This window comes from Hippopotamus amphibius, chromosome 16 (assembly GCF_030028045.1).
Source record: "Hippopotamus amphibius kiboko isolate mHipAmp2 chromosome 16, mHipAmp2.hap2, whole genome shotgun sequence".
In the NCBI taxonomy this organism is placed as follows: domain Eukaryota; kingdom Metazoa; phylum Chordata; class Mammalia; order Artiodactyla; family Hippopotamidae; genus Hippopotamus; species Hippopotamus amphibius.
This window is the reverse complement of record NC_080201.1, coordinates 3,618,641-3,637,541: the sequence shown is the minus strand read 5'-3', so window position 1 is coordinate 3,637,541 and position 18,901 is coordinate 3,618,641. Positions and strand designations below refer to the sequence as shown.

The 18,901-nt window shown below is 58.6% G+C and overlaps 1 protein-coding gene across 5 annotated transcripts in view; it reads left to right on the top strand.

The window, feature by feature from the left end:
- GSE1 (Gse1 coiled-coil protein) overlaps positions 1-18,901 on the top strand; it is a 409,268-nt gene that overhangs the window by 135,408 nt on the left and 254,959 nt on the right. For all 5 annotated transcript variants that reach the window (XM_057710685.1, XM_057710684.1, XM_057710683.1 and 2 more), the window contains exon 2: positions 16,829-17,009. In XM_057710685.1, coding sequence (XP_057566668.1) covers positions 16,829-17,009 — 181 coding nt within the window. The remainder of the gene's footprint in view (positions 1-16,828; positions 17,010-18,901) is intronic.

Here is an 18,901-nt window from a genome sequence, read left to right as displayed (position 1 = left end):
TTTGCTCAGGACGCTGGTGTGAGATGCTGCCTGCGAGGTGAACAGAGCAGCAAAGACGCCCAGTCCCCCTGCTCCCCTCACTCGCTCAGGACGCTCACCCGGAGCCCCATTCATCCGTGGGGTGGCTGTGTGGCCGCAGGAGAAGGTGGCCCTCTGGGCATGTACATCCCCTGCTCTGTCCTGCTCCAGACCTGCCCCCACATCCCCCGTCCAGGGCACCCAGGAGCCACCCTCCGCTGGCCTTGCCTGACTTCTGTGAGCAGCACGTCCACCCTCAGGTCGCCCCCCGCCCCACCTTAGTGAGCTGTGGAGCCAAGGGACGACTCTGGGGACTTTAGTCTCCCTTCATCTTGACCCCACCAGGAGTCCTAAATAACCCAAGTGTGAAGTTTAAAACAGGTGTTGGGAGCCTTCCCTGGTGGTCCAGCGGTTGACTCCTGCTCCCAGTGCAGGGGGCCCGGGTTCGATCCCTGGTCGGGGAACTAGATCGTGCACGCCACAACCAAAAGATCCCTCACGGGGCGGTGAGGGTCCCACGTGCTGCCGCGAAGACCTGGCACAGCCAAATAAATACATATTTAAAAATAAATAAAACAAAACGGATATCTGTTGGGCCAACCCGACTGGCAGGCAGCACCCTCTCCGGTGGACGGGCTCCCCCGTCAGGGGCGCGTGGAGCCGCCTCGGCTGCTGGTGGCGGCCCTGCGCCACCAACAGCAACAGCAAGGACACCTTCTGCGAGGGAGGGAGGGCGAGCAAGCACGGCCCCCGCGGTAGGGCCGGGAGCCTCGACGCCTGGTGCGAGGCCTCTGAGGGAGCCGCTGCCGCGCCGGGCGCAGGTGGCCCCTTCCTGCCCTTCACGCCTGGGGAGTGTGTGTGCGGTTTTCCGGCTCCCCTCGGGGCTCCCATAAAGAGCCCCCCGCCTGTTTGCTGGCTGGCGCGGGGGTGGATTCTGGGGCCCCCTTGCCCCCCCTCCGCCCGGGGCTGCCGTGGGAGGATGGCCGGGGCGGGGCTCACGGCCCCGGGTGAGGCAGGACCCAGGCCTTCCCGGGACCCCAGCCTCTCGGGGCTGTGACCGAACCGGGCATGGGGGCTGCTTCTGACTCAGGTGTGGGCCGGGGTCCTTCCAGAAGTCTCTGGGCTGTGCCTCGGGCCTCGGTGATCAGCGGGGCCATTCGGGGACACCCACGAACCCTGCTCCTGCTGTGTGGGACTCTCGGCCGCCGGGTCTGCACCTGTGTGACTTCACTTACTCATTCAGCAAATGTTTATGCAGCCTGGCTCTGGGCTGGGAGGTTGGCGAAGCTTTGCTCGGGGAGCTCCCCGTGTGAGCGTCGGACTTTGAGGGCAGAATATCCGAGGTGCCGGGGGTAAGGGAGCCCCACAGGGGAGGGCAGAGGTGCGTGCGGCGTGGGACCAGGGCACCCACCCCCTTGGTGAGTCGAGGGGGACCACGCAGCCCCCTCCAGCTGCTGGGCTGTGTGCTCCTGGACACGGGCAGTGTGTCACGGCCGCACGAACACACGCTCACACGCATTCACACGTGCGCACTGCACGCTCACACACAGGATACACAGGGGCACACAACGCACGCCAGAGCCACGCGTGCACACACACCCCGGGTCCGCCCCAGCCTCTGTGGGGTGGGGGACCCGGGACAGACGGACACGCGTGCTTGTCCCCTGTCTCCTCGCCTGGCCACCACACAGGGCTTCCGCACGTGGACACCCAGCCTGCTCAGCCAGGCTCCAGCCACGCTGCCCACGTGGACTCAGGCACGCAAGCAGGGGCCCTGGGTCCTGGAACTGAGGGCGGGGTCCGAGAGCACGGCGGTGGGTGGTGGGGTGCGGCCCCTCGGCCCCACGGAATCCTCACCCTCGGGGGCACCTGGGTGGGGGGGGCCGAGAGGGGTGGGCTCTCAGTACAGGGCCCAGGGCAGGGGTCCCGGTGCCCAGGTCCGAGGCGACGCTGGCGTACATCAGTACCTGAAACGTACGTTTCACAAAATATTTTTACTACGTGCGGGTGCATTCTGGTATTCTTTTTTGTGTCTCTTCCGTTCCCTTTTCAAAAAAAATTGCTCTCATGTGGGACACATCCCAGGGTTTGAGAAACAGGAGGCAGGCGACATTTCAGATTCCTCCCACCTCTGAGATCTGGGGGTGCTGGAAAGTTCCCCGAGCTCCCATTCATCTTTGCAACGAGACAGAGATTACACAAACAAAGCCGGCGCCTCCGTGCCTTCCCAGCCCCACTCGAGCTGCTCCCGATCACGCAGCCCCTCTGCGTGCACGGTGCCGCCGGTGCTTTTCCTTTTTCAGGATGATCAAAGGAAACGCAGCATCGGAATAACGATCTGGAAAATGGATGCGGGACAGAGGGAGGGCCCTTCCTGTTCCTGGAGCCTCCTGCTCCCAGGCGCCCGCTCCCTCCCTCTCTCCTCCCACGGAAGGGCTGACTCACCCCCACTCCGCACCCCATGTTACTTTGTTCTCCTTTCTGATCGTCACGCTATTAGATCTTTATCCTATGTCTCCAGACTGGCCTTCATCTGTATCTTGCTTCACCTCTGAGCAGCTGTTTGTATGAAGTTGCTTAACCCCCTTTGTAAAGGGGAGGGGGGACCCTGCCCTGGGCGCCCTCTGAACTTTCCAGGCTGCTCTGGGGCACAGATTTGTGTGGAGGTTACCAGTACAGACCGAGGATGACAGCATGGCAGCATCTGGGTGCAGAGTGGGTGCTGTGTGACCCTGGGCAGCTGACTTACCCCCTCTGTGCCTCGGTCTCCTCTCGCATAAAGTGGGTGTGTCATGTAGTAGAACCTATCTCGTAGGTGTGTTAGGAGGATCGAGCCAGTGAAGATGTATAGAGTGTTTGAACAGTGCTCGGCACATATAACTAATGACATTAAGTAATTATCTCAAGGGGTCACCTTAAGGAAAAATAAAATCATCTGGGCTTTCTTGAGCAGTTCCTGAGGGCCAGGTGGTGCTCTGAGTACAAGTGTCTTGAGTCTTTTTTTTTTTTTTTATGAAGTGCACACTGTCATTATGACCGTTTTACAGGCGAGGAAGCTGGGAACCCAGAGAGGTTTAGTAACTTCCCTGGGGCCACACAGCCCACAGGGAGGGAGTCACCGCCTGAGTCCAGACAAGTTTAGTAGATGGAGGCTGCTGTCGACCTCTGGATTGTTACCATCCTGTTGCTTAAGAATGAAACAAGGTGACGTGTGCAGAGCATAGCCGGACACGTGGTACGCCGGAGTCTCAGCATTCTAGCAGGTGATTGCATGAGGTCCGGGTGGGGTATCTGTGCCCCCAGGTGGCCTGGGTCTGACCCTGCTGGCTGTCACGGCCACGGCCCGAGGAAATGTCTTGCAGGATGACGTAGGTCCCTCGCCCCCGCTTCCTCTCCTGGAGGGCCACTCTCCCCGCCGAAGGGACTCCGGCATCACACCCCCTCCCGGAGCCAGGCCAGCAGGCACGGTGTTAATTCTGCTGCTCTTTTACACTGTTGCAAATTGATTTTTTGCCCTCCCCATCCCACTGGATGATTTGTTCTGGAGTCTGACTGGGTATCGATGCCAAGCTAGCTGGCCTGTCATTTACATCGTGGGATCGTGGGGCATCTCTTCCCTGCTGGGAGAGGGGTACGCGCGTCTGTGCCAGCCCTGGGGTCTGCTTGCGTGTCTCCTGTGATGTCTCTGAACAAGTCGCCGGCAGAGCTGACCCGGCCTTTGCGTGACCTGCCCACGTGTTGTGCCCTTTCTAGAAGCTCCTGTCTTCGTTTCCCACTGTTATTTTTCCCCTTTCCACCTCAGTCGGGACTCACTCCAGTCAATTATTCCCTTCAGATCTTTTCAGGGAAGACAGCAGTGCAAAGCCCTGAAAATCGCTCTTCTCAATGTTTCTCCCATTATTAGATGTCTTTCCTGGGAAATGGCGGGGGCGGGGTGTGTTCGCGCGCACATGTGCACGTGCCCACGCTCAGGGAGAGAGAGAAAATGAGAAATTCTTTCTAATCTTTCCTTTTATTCTTCTTTTCAAAAGAGTAAGCTTAAAATCCTTTGCTGGTCAGATTCTTAGATTTTTGACTTGTGTCTTTACATCACAAGGCCACGTTTGGCTTTTCATTTGTGATGACTTCCTTCTTTGCCTGTGGACCCAGAATGAGCAGGTGTGCTGTTCTCCCTTCCAACCTCTTCACATGTCAGCGGCCAGAGGCCTGGACCTTTCCTCGTCCTGCTTGGAGTCTCCAGTGCCTAGAACAGTGCCTGGCACGGGGCAAGGGCCCGATAAATATTCCAAAATTAACTCCTAGGTCTGTTTTTCCTTCACACACACCCCGCCTCGCCCCTGCAGGGCATACCCAGCACAGCTTTGCGTCGCCGGCAGCTGTAGGAAGTTTAGGTGAATTCCGAACTGCAGTAGGTGAAGGTGCAGAAGTGAATTGCGCAAGCCATGTCAAAATAAGTGTGAGTGTTACCAAACGCAGGTGCCTGTGCCCGGCGCACAGTGGGGCCAAACAACACGGAGACATCGGAGTTTGGAGCAGAGAAAGGTTTGTTGCAGGGCCGGGCAAGGAGATGGGTGGCTCGTGCCCCGAAAACCCCGAACTCCCCGGAGGGTTTCAGTAAAGCCCTTTTAAAGTCAAGGTGGGGGCTTCCCTGGCGGGACAGTGGTTAAGACTCTGCACTTCGACTGCAGCGGGCACGGGTTCAATCCCTGATCTGGGAACTAAGATCCTGCATGCCTCAGGGTTCGGCCAAGAAAACAAACAAACAAAGTCGAGGTGAGGGAGGGGCGTGGTTAGCTGTTGCAAACTCCTTGGTGTCAGAACCCTTTGTTCTTGCAGCTGTCCAGTGTAGGTTAGGACATGATGTTCAAGACGTGTTACTCTCTGTGCTGCAGCTGTTTAACTGGAAGCAAAAGCAGCAGAAGGCAAAGGTGAAAGTAAAAGACGCAGATCTAACATGGAGTCAGATGTGTTCCTCCCGGGACACGAGCGCGCAGGACCAGCCCCCGACACAGCTGCACGTGCTGTATTCCGAGCACAGGTTCAGTGACCAGCAGCGATGCCTGCTGCGCGCCTGCAGGTCGGGGGGCCTGTCCTCTGTCGGGCTCAGAGGCACCGGGCAGGGGCCTCCAGAGGGCAGCGCTGGCGAGGGCTGCGGGGGCGCCCCCTGCTCTGCCCCGATTGTCCCTGCAGGCAGGTCCCGCCACCTCCCTGGGCCTCCAGGCACACTTCCTCATCTGCACGGCGGTGATGCTGGCAGTGTTTGCCTCACTGGTTGTGTCGAGGATTAAGTGAATTAAAACATGTGGAACGTACTTGAGACAGGATGGCGCGCAGAGCAGATGCTACGCCTGTGATTATTAGTATTTTATCGCCATTTTATGTATCATCCTTTCACGCGCCGAATGGAAACCTTTCGGCTGCCGGGAGACACTTCGCTGCCGTGGCCAGAACACGCAGGCTCCGTCTGATTGTCTGGGGCCCCTGTCATCCACACGTTTTAACGGGGTGGGGGGGAGGTTTCAAGTCTGCAAGCAGCCGAGCGAGCGGGGCCCCCGCCCCGGCAGCCTTGCTGAGGGCCCGGGCGCGGGGGTGGCCTGCAGGACACCAGGACATGCCGGCGCTCTCGGCGGTGGCGTCGACAGGGGCCCTGGCCGTGTCCTGCCGGCTGTCCCTCTGCAGGGACTGCGTGGCGGGTGAGGCCACGTCTGCAGGCGCCTGGGCGCCAGCCTCCAGCCCGGCCTGCCGCCTCCCGAGGCCGCTGAGCCGTGACCCAGCAGATGCGACGCCCTGGGAGGCTGTGTGCAGTGGCTGTCACTGTGTTTCCACGCTCCAGTGACAGAAACCCTGCCCCGGCGTTCATTTACATTATAGCCAGTGCACCCCGACGTGTGTTTTTAAAGGGTATAATTTCTATCAACTTCAATTAGAGCTATTTTTATTTTTGTCACCCTGAAGCATTTCCCTGCGGTTAAGCTGCCATTTTTCACTGTAATACCCCTGGCAAGGGCTGGGGGAAAATTAATAGTCTAGTGATCACTTAGCTAATGCACTGTCAGCGCTTGATAAACGGACTGCCCTGGGTGAGACAGCGCAGTTCCCGCCACCGTAATTATGTCATGTTTACCTGCGGCCGCGAGGCCCCCTCGGAGGAGGTGCGGGGTCGAGCTGAGCCCCCACAGGGCCCCGGGCAGGCCCTCTCCACCCCTCGCTCTCACCCCGTCCACGGAATCTGTCTTTGATGTAATTGAAGCGCGCCAGGGAGGGCGTCTGCCCATCCTCCTGCTGTGTGGCATTTGTCAGCTTGCTAAACATCTCGGATCCCCGTTTGCACAGGGAGCACTCCAAAGGGGTTACTGTTGATAAGCCACCTGACCTCCCAGTTGGGGGCATCGCAGGAGGACACGTGGTGGGGGGCGAGCATCATGCCTGGTTTTAAAGAGGATGTCAATTCCCGAGTGGGGGGAGGGGCAGACCCCGAATGGGGAGCTAGCTGGGAAAGCCAGGCGCAGACGCTGAAGGCAGAGGAGGGACAGGGCCCGCGGTGGGATGTGAGCCTGAGGCGGGGGCAAGGGAAGCAGCTCAACCTGCAGGGAACTGGCTCCTTCCACCGAAATCAGGCACCGGCTACCAAGCTGAGGCACGGCCATGCTGCGGACAACCATGGCGTCATAAAAAGGAACAAACCACCGAAATGCCCAACAACCTGGTGAATCTCCGGGGAATCGTGCTGAGTGGAAACAGCCAGTCCCAAAGGCTTACACACTGTGATTGCATTTACATAACATGCTTGAAATGGCAAAATAGAGAAATGGAGAACAGATCAGTGGCTGCCAGGGCTCGGCGTCTGGGGCCGGAGGGAGGTAGGTGTGCTCACCAAGGCGTGTCACGGGGGTGCTTAGGACGGCACTGTCCTGCCTCTCGGCTGTGGAGGTGGTCCCGGGAACCTGAGCCTGCGACGGCGCTGCGGAGGATGAAACACGCGCACGTGCAAGTACAGGTCAGACTGGGAAACCTGTGTAATGCGGGCAGGTTGGGCTGCTGATTTCCTCTGTGACCGTGTGCTATAGTTTTGTCAGATGTTACCATTGGGGAAACGGAGCAGAGCGTACTCAGGATCTCCCTGTGTCATCTCATCATAAAAAGTTAAAATTAAAATCAGAAATCAGATCACACCCCTCCTTGGCTCCAAACCCTCCCGGCTCCCTTCTTACTCCAGATGAGAGCCAGAGTCCTTTAGGGGCCCACAGGGTCTTCCAAAACATGGCCCCATTGCTTCCCCCACCCTTCAGCCTGTTGCTGTTCCTGAGACACGCCAGGCACTCTCCTGCCTCAGGGTCTTTGCGTGGGCTGTTCCCTGTGCCTGAAATACTGTTCCTCAGGCTTCTACGTGGCTCCTTCCATAACTTAGATGTCTCCTCTGTGTGTTGTGTTGGGGACACTGAGGCAAGCGACAGTCTTGGTGGAGGCAGAGGTGTAACCCCTGAATCAGTGGCACTCACATGAGGGCACTGATGGAGGTGGTGCAGGGGAAGGTCTGGCTCTGCTGAGAAGTGGAGCTGGGGAGAGAGTCCGGGGTGGGGCGGGGGGGCAGAGTCTTGGCTGAAAAGGAGGCAGGGAATTGGGGAGGGGCCGAGAGCATTTTGGAGTGAGAGGGGGACTCCTGGGCATGACAGTGGCTTGTGAGCAGACCCCTATGTTGTTTCCACCCGAACCTTGAACCAAGGGAGCCCTCGCCATTTTACGGATGGGGAAGCCAAGGCCCAGAGAAGTAGAGTCACTTGCCTGAAGGCACACAGCTCATAGGTGGGAGGTGGGATTTGAACCAGGCAAGATGGTTTCTGCATCTGCCCTCAGCCCCTATGGCACGCCTGGAGGGGAGAACAGAAGGTAGTGAGCCCAGCAGTACAGGTGCACGCATGTCCTTCTGCAGCCCCTCCTGCATCGGGTGGACCCAGGAGACCAGCGGGAGCCCCTGCAGAGGCCCTACCATCTCCTGTGTCTCCCAGCCTCGCCTCTGCTCCAAGGCAGGGCTCGGCTCCCCTCCTCTCCCACATCCCAGGTGTGTTTAGGAGACGCAGCAAACGCTGCTGCACCCCCACTCCCACTCCCTCCAGCCACACGGGCCCTGCTGCTTCTAGAACAGGGGTCAGCAACTTGGCCCACGGGCTACATCCCGCCCACAGCTTCTTTACATACAGCCCATGGACTAAAAATGAATGTTACCTTTTTAAATGATTGGAAAAAAAAAAATCAAAGGGAGATAATATTTCGTGACATGAAAATTATATGAAATTCAAATTTCAGTGTCCGTAAGTCAGGTTTTATTGGAACAGCCACACAGCATTCCTGTTCACATTGTTGAAGTCTGCTCTAGTGCTACGAGGCCCAAGCTGCGTAGTTCCAGCAGAGAACATGTAGTCCATAAGCCAAAAATATTCTCTGGCCTTTTCAGAAAAGGTTTGCTAACTTGCTTCCCGCCTCGGGGCCACTGTGTTTGCTGTTCCCTCTTCCTGGGACACTCTTCCCGCAGATACCTCTCTCCACGGCTAGCTCCCTTGTTTCCTTCAAGTCTTTGCACAGATGTGCCTTTCTCAATGGGGCCAGCCTATGGAAGATTCTAACTGCACCCGTCCACCCTCCTCTCTGTCCTCTTCTCCTGTTTGTCTTTCTGGCACCTCCTACCAACTGACCTGTGAATATGTATTTACTGACTGTCTGTCTCTCCCAGCCGGAACGTCACCTCCTGAACGGCAGGCATTTTTAACTGCTTTGTTTGCTGCTGTGTCACAGGCATAGAGCCTGCCAATAGTAGGTGCTTAATAAATGTTTATTGGATGGATGGATGTTTGGATGATTGGATAGGTGGATGGAAGGATTGATGGATAAATGGCTGGATGGATGAATGGATGAATGCATGGATGGATGGGTGGATGGACAGACAGCCAGATAGGTGGATGGATAGGTGGGTGGGTGGATTGACAGTTGATTGGATGGGTGGATGGAAGGATTGATGGATGAATGGCCGATGGATGGATGCATGGATGGGTGGGTGGATGGATGGACAGCCAGATAGAGAGGTGGATGGAGGGGTGGATGGATGCATGGTTGGTCGGGTAAGTAGGTGGATGGATGTGAGGCATGACAGATGGGTGAAAAACTGGGCTGGCCGAAATCACATGCTGGCTCTTAGACGCCACATGGAGGGGCCAGAACTTGGGTAAAGGATTTTTTGCGGGTGGATGAGTGTGGTGTTTGGGAAAGTTGGCTCAGCCCCAGGCATGGCTGGGGGGTGAGTGGGAAGGACTGTGTGCCCAGACGCCGGTGGGAGGCGCTCTCCATGGGAGGCAGGAGGAGGCGAGTGGGCCCTGCGGGCGTAGGAGGGGGGACCCCCCGAGAGCGGGGTGTCAGGTGGTCATTGGTCTGAGATCGGTCTAGCGCCCCCTGCTGGACTCCGGGAGCCCCGACACCCCTGAGGGCTCCCGCCACTGACCCTGGGCCTGAGCTGGCCACCCCCAGCATCACCCGTGTGCTCCGGTGCCTGGCAGTCAGGGGGAGGCACGCTCGCCTCTGGGAACAGTGAATTCCTCCCTGCAGCCCCCTGCCCTGTCCCTGGCCTTAGGAAGGAGCCAGCTGGCTCAGAGGCCTCCCTTGAGGGAGGAGGCCGGGCCCATGCCTTTGGGAATGTTCCTTTCAGCCCCAAGAGCAGCAGAAGTCGGGCATGCCTGCCTCTGGCCAGCTCCCGCCTCCCTGTGGCCCCACCCTTCCCAGCTGCAGCTGCCCTGCCCGGGTGAGTCTCCCGAGGCTCTGAGCACTGTCAGCAGCAGACTCTGGCTTTCTGATAAGCTCTCAGAGACGTCACGCCCCACCTGCCCCATCGAGACAGGGCAGTGAGGTACCCTTTCTGTGCCTCAGTTTCCCCATATGTGTAATGGCGCCCAACAGTTCCCACCCCCCCCCGCCCCCAACCAGGGCTAAGGCTTAATGGGCTGACACGGCAAAGGCTGGCGTGGGGCCTGGCGCTCAGTAGGTGCTGTCAACGTTTGGCTGCGACCAGGGAAAGGCATTTTGGTCCCAAGCCTCCTGCCTTAGGGCTGTGGTCCGGGACCCTTGTGCTGCAGCCACCCAGGGACAGGCAGTCGCTCCCGGCTTGGAGCAGGTGCCCAGTTTCAGCCAAGCCCAGAAACCCTCCAGCTCTGGCAACCCCCGGGTCGTGAACCAGGGGCTTTCTGGTTCCCTTCATGGCAGGTGGGACCGGCTCCCCTCTTTGTTCTGCTGTTTCTTGCTTTAACAAACGCGTCCGTGGGCTTCCTGTGCGTCAGGCCTGGGCTGGGCTGCACGAACGCTGGCTCCCCGTGACCGCCCTGTGCTGTGGGTGTGACTGTCGGCACGCCCTCTTCCAGACGAGGACGCTGAGGTGTGCCCAGGATCACCCAGCTTGGACCCCAGACGGTCACTCCCGTTGGCCACAGAACTGCTCCTGGCCCCTTGTCCTCCCCTGAGTTTGGCTTTTGTCCTCCTGAGACACACCAGTGCCTTCCTCTTTTCCAGACACCCCGGGGGAGGCGTCTGGTGCCTGCTGGAAGGGGAACCAGGCTGGGTGAGCTCTGCCCGCTTCCTGTCCTCTTAGCCTCCGTTTCCCCGTCTATAAAATGGGCTAGTCATTCTCCCTGCCTGGCCCACCTGGCAGAACCACTGCAAAGCTCCAGGAGGGGACGGCGCACACACCTTGCAGGTCACTCGGGGGGAGAGTTGTGACTGTCTCTGTCCCCTCAGGTGGCTGCAGTGCGTCCTTACCTGGCCGGCTGCGAAGCCAGGGACAAAACCAGCGTTTCTGCCCCCAAGTCCCGGACCTTGTGTCCACGTGGGCCTCTCTTGTCCTCGAGGCTGGGTGAGCCTGTTGCCTCCCTCCCTCCCTCCAGCCCCTGAGAGGTGGGAGCACCTGGGCGGACTCAGCTGGGGGAAGCGTCGGATCGGGACCCCCGGCTGTGGCTCCTCTGCCCGAACCGGCGACCCCCTCCCCACGTGCGCTGCAGCCAGAGCACCCCCAGTTGCTGTCACAGATGTGGCGGCCCCCAGCCTCTCCCGCACGATCTGCGGTGTCGCGTGAGCTTAATTAGCCCCTGATTACTCATTTACTGGGTGCTGTGTGTATTCCATATCTAATAACTTTCCAATTACGCCCGGTCTGCACCGCACAGTTAATAACCCGTTAGTTGTCTGCTTATCGGGGACTCTGCAGTCGGCAGCTCCATCTCCCCCTGACCCTCGGCCCTGCCGTTCCCTTTATTGCAGTATTTGGAGTTCTCTGCTCACCATCACGGAGCTATTACCGGGAATTCAGGGACGTAAAATACTGGGTTTTGGCTTCTGATGCACCAGCTTGCAGTGCAAAACAGGAAATCCCACCAGAGAGGGTCGAGCGCAGCTTTGTGGGTGGGCTCTCGTGGGGACCAGGAAAGGGGGAGGAGGGGCACCGTGGTGGAGCTGACCCGTGTCCCCTTGTTTCCCTCCCTGACAGACGGCCCCAGGCCTGTGACCCACGTGTCCCCGGCAGGTGGCAGAGGTCTCCCGCCAGCCCAGCTGTACCCACCCTCCCGCCAGCCACGGTGGGCCCCCGGCCATCGCTGTTTTGGGAGGGGCGGGCAGCTTTTCTCCCCAAACTTGGCTTCCTGCCTGTGTCTGATTCTTCCTCAGGGCCAAGGGCAGGTGATGCCACGTCCTTCTGCTGGCGTCTCCTCTTCCCCCTCCTGCAGCTCTGTTTTGTCTCGTTCTCCTGGCCTTGGTCTTGACATAAATCAGCCGCAGCCCATCAGCAAACCCACCACCGCTCAACCGCGGGATAAACCGGTGTGCCAGAGACCACAGTCCGGGTTGCCATGTGTCTGCTGAGGCAAGGAGTACAGGAAACGAGCCCTGCTAGTGTGCGGTGAGCGCCTACTGGGTGCTGTGGGGGCTCTGACTGTGACCGGCTGGGTGACCTTGGGCAGCTGACTTGACATCTCTGTGCCTCAGTTTCCTCCTACAAAGTGGGAGTTAAGGTAGGGTTGTTGGAAGGATTGACCTGGGTACTGACAGCAGGTGCTCGGTGGACACCTCCTACATAGCAAGTGCCCAGTAAATCTAGGGTAGGCATTACTGGTCCATTTCCCAGAGGCATAAACTGAGGTCTGAGCAGTGGAGACTAGCGTGTTACTCCTAGTTATGGCCACAGGCAGGCGGCACTCAGGATTCAGTCCCACATCTGCTTTATTCAAGCCCAGCAAGGCCGGCTTCCTGGAGTATATCTTGAGCCCATTTGGAGGAAGGAGAAGATTCAGGGTGATCAGGAAAAGTTGGGGAGCCCACACCCTAGATCCCGGCCCCATGAGTTTAGGGGCTCTGGGACTGCCTCAGGCTCTGGGCCGGCAGCTGGTGAGGGTCCTAGAAGGTGGCCCTGCCAGCTGGGGCTGAAATTGCCCAGAGGCCAGCTGGGCACCCCCTGCCAAGGCCAAGGCCGTGGAGCCTTCCCCAGCACACACCCCTCCAGGCTTTGTGGGGTCCCCTGAGCACTGCGCCCCTTTGGTTCTTGTTCCCGATTCTTGTGCGGTCAGGTGATGAGATGAGCTGCTGTTTCTTAAGCACCTACTGTGTACCAAGTGCTTTCACAGAAAGCACCCTCCCTCTGGGAGGTAGACACTTGCTGTGTTATGAATCCGTTTCTCAGGAGGGGAAACTGAGGCCCAGAGAGGTGAAGTCACTTTGCTAAGATCTCCCAGCTGGGGAGTGTGGCCAGGACGCAGTGCCTGGCCCCGTCCCACTGCAGGGAGCCGGAGAGAGGGAGTCTGGCTAGTGCCCAGGAGGGAGAGAGAAGCGGGCTCCGGGAGCAGCCAGCCACCCAGTCCCTGTTGGAGAGGCTGCGGGAGAGAGAACTCCTGGCGTCTCGTGCAGTGGCCTCTGGGATGCTCTGGGCCCTCAAATGGAAACTTCCCTTGTTTTTAAAACTACATGATTTACAGGCTACGTGGGTGAGCCTGGGACACATGAGGCTGAGTGAAGGAAGCCAGACACAGGGAGCTGCATGGTGTCGGACCCCATATATATGACACGTCCAGAAGAGGCAAGTCCATCGAGACAGGAAGGAGACCAGGGGTTGCCAAGGGCTGGGGAGGATGAGGAGTGACTGTTAATGGGTACAGGGCGATGAGAATGTTCTAGATGGATTCTAGCGATGGTTACAGACTCTATAAATATACTCAAGCCACTGAATTGTACCCTTTAAATGGGTGCGTTGTATAGTATCTAAACTACATCTCAATAAAACGATCCTACAAGACAATAAAGCAGGCGTTCCCAGACTTGGGGGGCTCCCGGACTAATACAATTAATAAAAGAAGCTGGGTACTGACGGCAGTGCTGCATGGTTTTCCCCTTCAGAGCAGGGATGCTGTATCTGCTCTCTGCCCTACTCCATCCTCATCTCTACCTGCAGATTTACCTGGAGTCAGCACTCTCCGGAAATCACTCATTCCCGGGAGAAAGTGTAACAAGGCGAGATCTCATCAGGATATTCAGTGGTGGGCTGCAAATCCCTTTTAGGGTAAAGAACCCTGGAAATTTTCCCCCTTTTTGCCTTTCCCCGTTAACTAACGCTTTAAACGTAGTGGCCCCGGTCCAGGAAAATAAAGAGGACAATAAAGTTTATCCTGGTCCATGAGGCCCCATGGGCTGTCTGGGATGCTGCCAATTTCCAGGGTCCCCGGAGCAGGGAGCAATGTATGTCCCAGGCCCGGTCCTAATAGCACTTTAAATTAAGACAGGCCGTGAGCTTGGAACTCTTGGCTCTGGTAGAGAGAAGGCGCGGTGAACATGTTGGTTCAAGGGTCTGCTTTTTATTAGTCAGGCAGTGTCGTAAATTTGGCCTTGCAGGGTGAGGAAAGGCTGCTCTCTGCCTCCATGTGATGGTCTGGCTGAGAAACTTTGCCCCCACCTACGGCGGGCGATGCCAGCATGAGCTCACCCACAACCCGCCACCCCACGTGCGTCTGGCAGCCTCGTCCATCCATGAATAGCGACTGAGCCCCCTCGGGAGTCCTGGGCAGCTGCTGACAAAAGCTGGAGAAGGGGGTGAAATCCTTTTACTTCCAACGAGAGTCAGCATGGTGGGAACAGCTGGACCGGAGGAGGGAGGGTGCCTGGCACACGGCCGTGCCAGGGAACATGTGTTTCTGGGCCGGGCCCTGTTCTGGAGCTTTGGGGTTGCATTAGTTACTCACTGCTGTGTAACAAAGGACTACGCACAAGCGGCTCACGGCAACACACTGTCACCACATGCGTAGCGGGGTCCCCTGGTGCAAGTCAAGGCTTCGGAAGAGCCGCGCTCCCACCTGGGGGCTCCTCTGGGGAAGGACCCACCTCCAAGTTCATTGTTGGCAGATTTCATCTGTCTGTGAACTCAGGGCTGCTATGGACATTTACGTGCAAGTTTTTGTGTGGACGTCTGTTTTCAGTTCTCTGGCATATCTACCAAGGAGGGAACCGCTGGGTCCTATGATGACTGTGTTTGACCCTTGACGAACTGCCAGGCTGTCTCCAAAGCAGCTGCAGCAGTTTACAATCCCGCCAGCAGCGTGTGAGGGTTTGCATCATGTTTCAACACTTCATAATCACGAGAGTGCAGCTTTTAAAAATGGATTCCCAGGTTCCTCTTGAAAGATCAGGCCTGGCGGGATGGGGCTGGCCTCCTTCCACATGGTGCTGGGTGGGACTGGTGCTGTGCCCCTGCAGTCTTACCTACCCCGTACCCTATTTACGGTTTACCCTTCGGTCCCCGCAGAGATGTGTGCTTGAATCTCTTGTCCTTCCTGTCCCTCCTCCATTTCAAAGCCTGCTCCCGTTGAAGGCCTAGTTCAAATTCCACCTGCTCCAGGAAGCCTGCCTGGATTTTCCCAGCCCTTGGGGACTTCTCGTATCCTCAAACTCCTATAGTCCTTGTCACTTGCACCCCTTTCCACACAGTAGCATTCTCTTTTGCCATCTGCTGTTCTCTACTTAAAAGCCACGTGCCCTGGTTGCTTTGTAACAGAAGGGTCTTCTCCCAGCTGCTTGAGTTCACATCCCAACACCTCCAATTACTGTTGGAACTCAAACAGGCCACTTTGTCTCTTTGTGTTTCCATGTTTCTGCTGGAGACGGGACTGTTGGGAGGATTAACCGTGGCACATAGTAGGTGCTCAGTAAACGGCATCCTCGTGCCCACAGCTCTCCATCTGGGGAGCCATCCCCCCCCCCGAGGCGTCCCACCGCCACCTCCCCCAGCAGGACCCTGGTCCCCCAGCTCCAGGAGGACAAGCAGGAGGTGGGCCTCACCCCACGCTCCTTTCCACCAGCACAGGGGCAGGGTCAAGGCCAGGGCACAATGCCACTCTCCTCCGCTCCCTGCCAGCCCGCCCCCCCCAGGTTGCAAGAACGCTGCCTGGTTTGACCAGGTGCCACCCTATAGACAGTCCCTGGAGTTGGCTGGACAAGTCATCCTGTGACTAACGGGGGACACAGCAGCCCTGCGTCTGGCAGAGCTTCCCGGAGTGACGATGGCAAAGGTGCCAGAGCAGCTGCAACCCGGTGGGGCGGGGTCTGTAGAGGCTCCAGGCTCCCCGCCATGCTGGGGGCACGCCTCCCCCAGCCCTAAGCAAGCCTGCGAGTGAATGAAGTGTGCCCGGCCCGGGCGCCGGCCCCTCCTGGCTCCAGCCTAAGCCATCAGGACCCCCTGGGATTTGCGGGGTCTGTGGTCTGGGCAGTGTCACCACATGGATCCCATAAATTAAAGTGTTCCCGGAAACAAAGGGTGACTGTCTCTGTCTCTCGCATGTGGGGCTGCTGGGGTCTGGACGCAGCGCCGTCTCTCCCCGGCACTTTGGTTTTACAGCCCTAATCCCTGGAACAACGGGGTCAGCGTGGAGTTGCTTTTTGACAGCCGTGCTGCCCCGGAGCTTGTAGCTGGGGAGGTGGGGGGTCACCCGTCCCCGGGACCGGCCCCCAGCCCCTGGAGCCCTGGCAGGGACGTCCCCGCGGCCTGGAGCCCAGGAGGCTGGCCTGGGTGGAGCCTGCCTTGGCAGCTCTGTGACCTCAGGCTCCCACCGCCCCTCTGAGAGCCTCAGTTTCCCCGCCTGTGGGAAGGGGGTGGGGTGACTGGGATCACCAGTGTCATAGAGACAGGACGTGGGGGGGGTGCCGGAGGCGGGGGACAGGCATGAAGAGTTCGCGATGAATGGGCATGGAGTTTCCATTCGGGATGACGAGAACGTTCTGGAAATGGAATCGGGGTTGGTTGCACATGGTATCTGGACTTCACACCCCTGAGTTGTACACTTAAAAATACTCAAGGTGGTAAATTTTATGTTATGTATATTTTACTACAATTTTTTTTGAATACAGGAAAAGGGGGGGAGTGGGATGACTGCCCCATGGGGTGAACTGAAGATTAACTAGGTTAATCATTATAGTTGCAACCAGCTAGTGAGTCATTATTACGAACTGTGCAGAGCACGGGGGCTCAGGTAGCAATGGGACCTGGGGGTGGATCCCCAGTGCCCAGTGGTCAGCCTGGTGTCCCCGGACAGGGTTTGCTGGGCGAGGAAGTCACTCGCAGTGACTCAAACTGGCAGTCAGGGGACCAGCTCTGCTGCTGCCCCGAGCCAGCCACGCTGAGTCCCTGATGACAAAGCCAGGCCACTGTGGGGGAGGGGCGGTACCCAGCAGTTCAGGGGGCCCACCCCTTGGGCACCTCCAGGCGGGTGTGGCCAAGACTCACCACGTTCCCCTCCTGTCCTTCCAGGTCACCTCTGCATCACTCGAGGCGTCGACGGCCGTCCACCCTCCCGCCCGGGAGCCCGAACCGCGGCCGGGCGCCCCAGCAGAGAGCCTGCCCAGGGGTCCCAGAACCACCCAGGAGCAGGGGCCAGCCCGGTGTCAGCAGAGCTGCCTGGACGGGGCCGGCCCAGACCTCACGGGCACAGGTAGGTACCAGCTTTTTACTACCTCTTGGCACTGGAGCAGGTCAGGTTGCACTCAGCAGCAAGGGGCCCCCCAAAAAGTTCAGGTGCGGACTCCCCGCCCACGGTCACCGCATCCCAGGGGAGAGCCAGGAGGCTGGGTCTCCCTGACGGGTTGAATTTTTGTTTTCCCCGCACTTTTCAATACTCTCTCAGCGTCCATTCACAAACAGCCGTTGTTGGTTTTTGTTTTTGTTTTTGTTTTTTTAATCTCTATGTTCCATTGTATTCACTCATGCGACGAAGTGAGAGAGTAGCATTGACATATAGACACTAGCAAACGTAAAATAGATGGCTAGTGGGAAGCTGCTGCATAACACAGGGAGATCAACTCGATGATGGGTGATGCCTTAGAGGGCTGGGATGGGGAGGGTGGGAGGGAGTCGCGGGAGGGAGGGGATATAGGGATATACGTCTAAATACAGCTGATTCACTTTGGTGTACAGCAGAAACTGGCACAGCAGTGTAAGGCAATTATATCCAACAAAGAGCTAAAAAAGTAATAATAATAACGTGATAGATCTCCTAACCCACCACCCAGCTCAGCCCTAGGAGCTCCCTCTGCCTCGATGCCCCACCCGCCCCCCAGGGGCCTGCCAGGTCCCATTTGCTGTTTCCGTTGCACCTGTGTTTGCCTGAACACCAAATCGCCGGCATCCTGGGGGGTGTGAGCTTTGTCTCCTGGGTCCGGCTCAGCGCTGCAAGATCCGTCTGTTGTCACAGCTGCCGCAGCCCTCGGTGTCGCCGCCGCGTGTCGTGTGCGTACGCCCGGTGTGTGTGCCTGCGCTCCCTCCCGCCGCGTGGATGTGCCGCTCGTGTCCTGGCACGGGGCTCTCGCTGTCGCCTCAGTTAGGCCAGAGGGAGCATCCGGCCGGGGAAGGTGCTGCCAGCGTTTTCCTGCGTGGGCATTCGCTCCCACCCCCTCCTGCCCAGCTCCGCCCTGCTGGATGTGTCACTTTCCCCAGCCGTGGAGAGGCTGCTCCCCCGTTGGTTGCTGGGCTTGAGTGCGGCACCCTGAGGCGTGGGGCGTGGGGCGTGTGGGCCCCGGGCTGGGGGCCGTGAGTGGACACCTGCATTCTTACCTAGGGAGGGTGGTGGAGCAGCCCCTTCGGCCAAGATCCCTCAGAGTGAGTCCCTGTGTGTGTCCTGCCCCTAAGATGACGGAGTCTCAAGACCCCCCCCCCCACCCGGGCCTCCCTGTTGCTGGGCCACTGCAGGGGCAGCTGATGGAAAACACCGCTTGTTAGTGAGGGAGCTGGACCGCAGGTGGGGGAGCTGCCGCAGGGTGGGGGGGAGGGGTCCTGGGGGTCATCTGGGCATCCATCTCCAGGACAGCTCCGGTACCTACCTCTTTCCCTCCTTGATGTGGACTCGGCGAGGGGCGGAGGTGGCTGATCAGGGGCTCATGGGCTCCTCCGCCCGCTGACGGGCTTCCAGACCCTAGCAGACAGGGACAGAGTGTCAGGCAGCGCAGGGGACGTGCAGCTGGTGGGCAGGGATGCCCCCGGCCCTCTCAGAGCCTGGGACAAGTGTCTTCTTGCTCTGTGCCTCGGTTTCCTCATCTGAGGAGTGGGAAGGAAGGCCAGCGGGAGTGCCTGGCTCACGGGCAGGCGTGAGAATTTAAGTAACCAGGACAGGAGCACATTCGGTACAGGTGCTGGCCCCCCCCACGCGTGCTCGTGGTACTGGCCGGGGTCAGCCCTGTTCTTTGTAACCACTGGTCGCCCCCCCGCCCCGTGCCTCCTCCAGGCAGCACAGAGCATCCATGAAGCTGTTCTCTCCACCCTCCTCCTTCACCCCAGCTGCCCCTCAGCTCTGGGTAATAACCTGCAAAACCGTGACCCTCAGGGACCCTC